The sequence below is a fragment of the Protobothrops mucrosquamatus genome, unplaced genomic scaffold (assembly GCF_001527695.2).
Source record: "Protobothrops mucrosquamatus isolate PMUCROS unplaced genomic scaffold, P.Mucros_1.0 scaffold5162, whole genome shotgun sequence".
Lineage (NCBI taxonomy): Eukaryota > Metazoa > Chordata > Lepidosauria > Squamata > Viperidae > Protobothrops > Protobothrops mucrosquamatus.
Genome location: NW_015391033.1, coordinates 26,830 through 31,829, shown reverse-complemented (window position 1 = coordinate 31,829; position 5,000 = coordinate 26,830). Strand labels below are relative to the sequence as shown.

The 5,000-nt window shown below is 39.2% G+C and overlaps 1 protein-coding gene across 1 annotated transcript in view; it reads right to left on the bottom strand.

The window, feature by feature from the left end:
- LOC107299597 (epidermal growth factor receptor kinase substrate 8-like protein 1) overlaps nt 1-5,000 on the bottom strand; it is a gene marked incomplete at its 5' end in the record, with an annotated part of 47,713 nt that overhangs the window by 16,707 nt on the left and 26,006 nt on the right. The window contains one exon of the mRNA XM_029286814.1: nt 255-348. Coding sequence (XP_029142647.1) covers nt 255-348 — 94 coding nt within the window. The remainder of the gene's footprint in view (nt 1-254; nt 349-5,000) is intronic.

The window sequence follows — 5,000 nt, the reverse complement described above, 5'->3', positions numbered from 1 at the left end:
AATTCATGAGTAACTCAAGGTGGTGAACATGCATAATACTCTTCCAATTTTCTCCACCACAACAACAATGTGGGGGGAGCTGAAATGCAAGTGACTGGCCCAAAATCACCCAGCCATTTTCATGTTAAAATTTCAAATTGGCAAACAATGGTGTGTTTCCAAATTTTGGGATTTCCAAATGCAATTATCTTCTTTATATTAAGGTTTACACTGCCCTTTTTTGGCATGATTGATACCCTGCATCATAAATTCACCTCTAATATGTCTCCTTGAAGCACTGACAGTTCATTGTTGTTTCTGGCTGTGAAGCTGTGGGTGCAGATCACTAATTTCTCTAGATGTTTGCACCTGTGAGCGAGAAGGAAGATACTGTACATTGGGTTTAATGCAAGAATACCTATGATCTATGTAGATCAGACTTTGCATCTAAGGAATTCACTTTGTTTTTACAGATCTCCAAGATCTACTGATTGGAGACAAATGAATGAAGGTAGCGAGTTGATTTAGGATTAAGGAACAAGGTTGCCTCTTATCACAAGTCAAGACATTTTAGCTGAGCTCATCCTTCAGTTAGCGTGGTACCTTGGTGCTCAACATTAATTGGTTTCAGGAGACGTGATCAGTACCAAACAATTTTTTCCCATAAGGAATAATGTAGTGAGTCATAAGGCAGCCGACATTGATAAGTTCTAGCTTGTGCGTTGAGTACCAAACAAACGAGTACCGGGACAATTTTTTTACGTCAAATTTGTTGAGTACCAAATTTGCTGAGTTTCAAAACAACTGAGTACCAAGGCACCACAATATATGCATATCCTATTAGGGTGTCTTTCCGGCTTTTCCTCCATGCTAGCCATCCAATTTAGACCCAGAAAACTTTATTTTTTCCATTTCGTATTTTCTGAGAATCAGAAACCCTTGGGCTCTCCTGCAAATTTGCTATCCGTTTTCCACTGTTCCTGATCAGTAACCAATAAAAACAGAGATTTAGATGCAGCTGGGGGATCATCATGTTTTACTGAAAGCTTTAGAGATGACCACTCCCAAGGTTATATCCATCTCATCTTCCATTCCTTTCACTTTCACTTTTATGGAAACATTCTCTGTTCTAGACCTTTATACAGAGATGTGGCTTTCATTTAGTTTACTCTACAGCCACACAAGTTATTCATTCACTTAGTTTTTATTTATTTATTTATTTATTTTTAAAAAGAAAACTGCCTCTAATTAAACACACAATTTTTTTTGTCTAAATCTGCAGGTGGCACAGCCCATCTTCATAGAAATATGAACGCTCAACAGAAAAAGATGGGGGAATTACTAAGATGCTGCTCTTGCAACGTATAAAAACAGGCCACGTGCTTTCTTCTTTAGAACCTACTGTTTCCAGGGAAGTCTGGAAAAGACAAAATGGCAGCCGCAGCTATGTGACCAAACCCCCCTCCTTTTTATGTGTATTATGGTTCAGGCTTTGATCACATACAGGTAATCCTCGACTTATGACCACAATTGAGCCCAAAATTTCTGTTGTTAAGGGAGACATTTGTTAAGTGATTTTTGCCCCGTTTTATGACCTTTCTTGCCACTGTTGTAAGCAAATCGCTGCAGTTGATAAGTTAGTAACCCGTTGTTAAGTGAATCTGGCTTCCCCATTGACTTTGCTTGTTGAAAGGTCACAAAAGGTGATCACATGACTGTGGGACACAGCAATGGTCATAAATATGAACCAGTTGCCAAGCATTTTGATCACGTGATCACGGGGATTCTGCAGAGGTCCTAACTGTGAAAAACGGTCATAAGTCACTTTTTTCAATGCTGTTGTAACTTTGAATGGTCACTAAATGAACTGTTGTAAGTCGAGGACTACCTGAAGCCTGTAGCAACCATCTTGATTTTTTAACACTTTCCCTTGTGAATACCCCTGACGTCTTCTTTACTTGCAAATTTATGCAAATTTCATCATATAATTGACAACAATTGTTGGGTCCACATTAAGTTTTCTGTACTTCTACCACTGTCAGCATAATTAAAACAGTGCATCTTTTTTAAAAAAAATTAAATTTTAAAAAACTATTAAAAATTTTAAAAAACTATTGAACAAGAAAACTACAAAGAGTGAAAACTAGTAATAAAAAGTTAAGCAATTTCTCTCTTGACAGGTAACAAAGCCGATCCATTAAAGAAAACCCAAAAGAAGGAAACTTCTAATTAAAGTCCCAGAAGTCCTGAAAATTTCAATAGAGCTTACTTAGTCTGCATCACAGCAAAGACAAGGATGAGATACAGAAGTGAGCAAAAGAAGTTTGGTCAGTGGGATGATTGACAACCCTTGGGTCATCAACTAATTAAGCTACAAAACGTTTTAAATGTTAATAAGTAAGGATTAATGTAGTTAATAGTTGAGGGTTAGTAAGTGAATTGTGAAATATTATTTACTTCATGTCATCTTAATCTAGATCTGTAAGTATGATAGAGAATGAAAGGGTAACTTCCAAATACAGGGTTAATAGTGTTAAGTCCTGTTTATTGAACTGAATGTAAATATCCAGCACTTCCTTCAATATCTTAAAGTGGAATTGATACTGGATTTGGGCATCACCATGCAAATGCATTTCAACTTAACTCATCTGGCTAATTTTAAACAGATTGATTAACTACATTTATTTCAACTCTAGACATCTCTTGTTTTATGCAGGTTTTATTTAATATACGCTGGGTTTAGGGGGCAATGCAAGTGTATTTCTATTATCCCAACTTTCATGCATCCTGCTGATAAAATATGGTAGGAGAGAAGATTGCAAGATGGCTAGGCATTATCATTAATTAGCATTAATAACAATAGCAACGTGACCCACTCTGGCCACTCTCATATTCACAAAGATTGCCCAATTACAGAACAAAAAAACATGATATAGAAGGAAGGAATGGATAATGACCAGGAAAGGGCAAAATGAGATATTAGCTTACACCAGTTGCCCCTTTTTTTGTAATAGGTGGCATTTCCTACCATAAAAGACACCTTGAACCATCTACAGTACAGTATCTGCAATCCTTCTTCCAGCTAGATTTTATGAGGATCAGAGCTGGACTGGCTGGGACACCCATCTTGCAAACTGGTTCTGAGAAGGATAGGAATTCAAGAAAAAAAAGAAAAGGAGACACCCCAATTCCCACCCCGCTCCAGTCCTACCTTCACTGGCTGCCCAGTGTCCCCCTCTTGGTTCTCTTCTGGGCGCCATCTTTCTTTAAACCGCTGTCCTCTTGTTTTCATCCTGTTACGTTTCCCTTCCGTGCCCAAAGCACCTGGTCCCTGACTCTGGCTTCTTGTCTTCTGGAAGAGTCTCATCTCTCTCTGTCTCTCCTCCAATCTTCTTCCTGCTTTCAGAGCTGAGTTCCCCTAATTGCTTTACCACCGTGCATCAGAGTCTCATCCAAATCAGAGGTCAGCAGAGAAGAAAAGAACTGAATTCTTGTTCACTTCCTTTCTTGTTCTGCTTGAACAGACTGTTTTCTTTTAAGATAATCTGGGCTCTACTTTATTCTCCTGGACGTCTTGGGAGACCCAAGTCTCCTTCCTTTCTTTTTCTATGGGGGTGGGGAAAGGGCTGGGCTTGTTCTTTTGTTCGTTGGTTCCCTCCCAAGTCCCCAAGGCATGAAGAGTTCCCTAAGTTCTTTTGAGCTGCTCCTTGTGCTATTGCTTTGTTCTTTTGTTCTCTGCTCCTGTACCTTACAAACTTACTCTGACCGCAAAAGAATTAGGTTGTAGCTTGGCCAATATCAGAGTGTGCTTTTAACCACAGCCATGTTCCTATTAACACAAGGGAGAAAGGGGACATTTTCAGGAGAACTATTGGGAAGGCGATGTGCATCACAGACAGCATGAGGGCGTGGTAAAGTAGTAGGACTTGGCATGAGAAGACCCAGGTTCTACTTTACTTTTCTGCCAATAATTCTCCCTCAGCCAAGCCTTCTTCCTAGGATTGCTGTTGTGGGAGAAAATGGAGGGGAAACCCTAGGTACAGGTAGCCTTCAACGTACGCTCATAATGGAGCCTAAGACATGACAGTTGTAAAGTGATCCTCACCAACGGTGAGGGAGTCAAGTGGGCCTCACTTCCATAAGAGTTGGACCAAACAATATTACATAATTAGGGTATTGGCTTAAAAGAACTCTTTATCCTTATCTCATTTTATGTTCTTTGCAAAAGAACTGGAAATCCTGCAATGTTTACTAGGTGAAACCTGTAGTCTACAGTTGCATAACTGGGCTCACCCTTTCTAATCTCCACATAGACACTCCTCTTTGTTTTTTGTTATTTTTAGACTGTAAAGCACATGCTGGGAACATTCTAGAAACTGAATTTGATTAGGTTTTGCAGTATGAAACCTAGTGCAGAAATATCATGAAAAGCTTTGCAAGAAGTTTTATTATACTCTGCCTTTATTATTTTTATAACTAAAGGTTGTGAACATACCTAATACTGCTTCCCCCTCCTATTTTGCTCACAAAAACCTGTGAGGTAAGTTGAGTTGAGAGAGAGAGTAACTGGCCTTAGGCACCCAGCCAGCTTTCATGCCTAAGGCAGGACTAGAACTCACAGTCTCCTGGTTTTTAGCCTGGTGCCTTCACCACTAGACCAAACTGGCTTTGTCTTCACAATCCACTTTCATGATTTGAAAAAGAGTGGACAAATTACACTGTAAATATGCAGGTAGTTAGGCAGTAGTATGAACCCTACGTGATCCTTTTATATCATATTTGAAGATATCAGATATCTGTTACTTAGTTTCTGAGAGGGGTCTTGTGGGAAGTCAAAGCCCCAGAGAAGGAAATATTAAAAAGGAAAAAATATTTTTCACCAAAAGGATTTTTAAAAGCATTTTTTGAAAAGCAGAAACCAAACCTTGCCTCATCTCTTTGCCCAAACCAGTGGCTAGGCCTATACAAATGCAGATGTAGAACCATCAGTAAGTTTGGAGCCAGGGATCTCAAGACAAAGG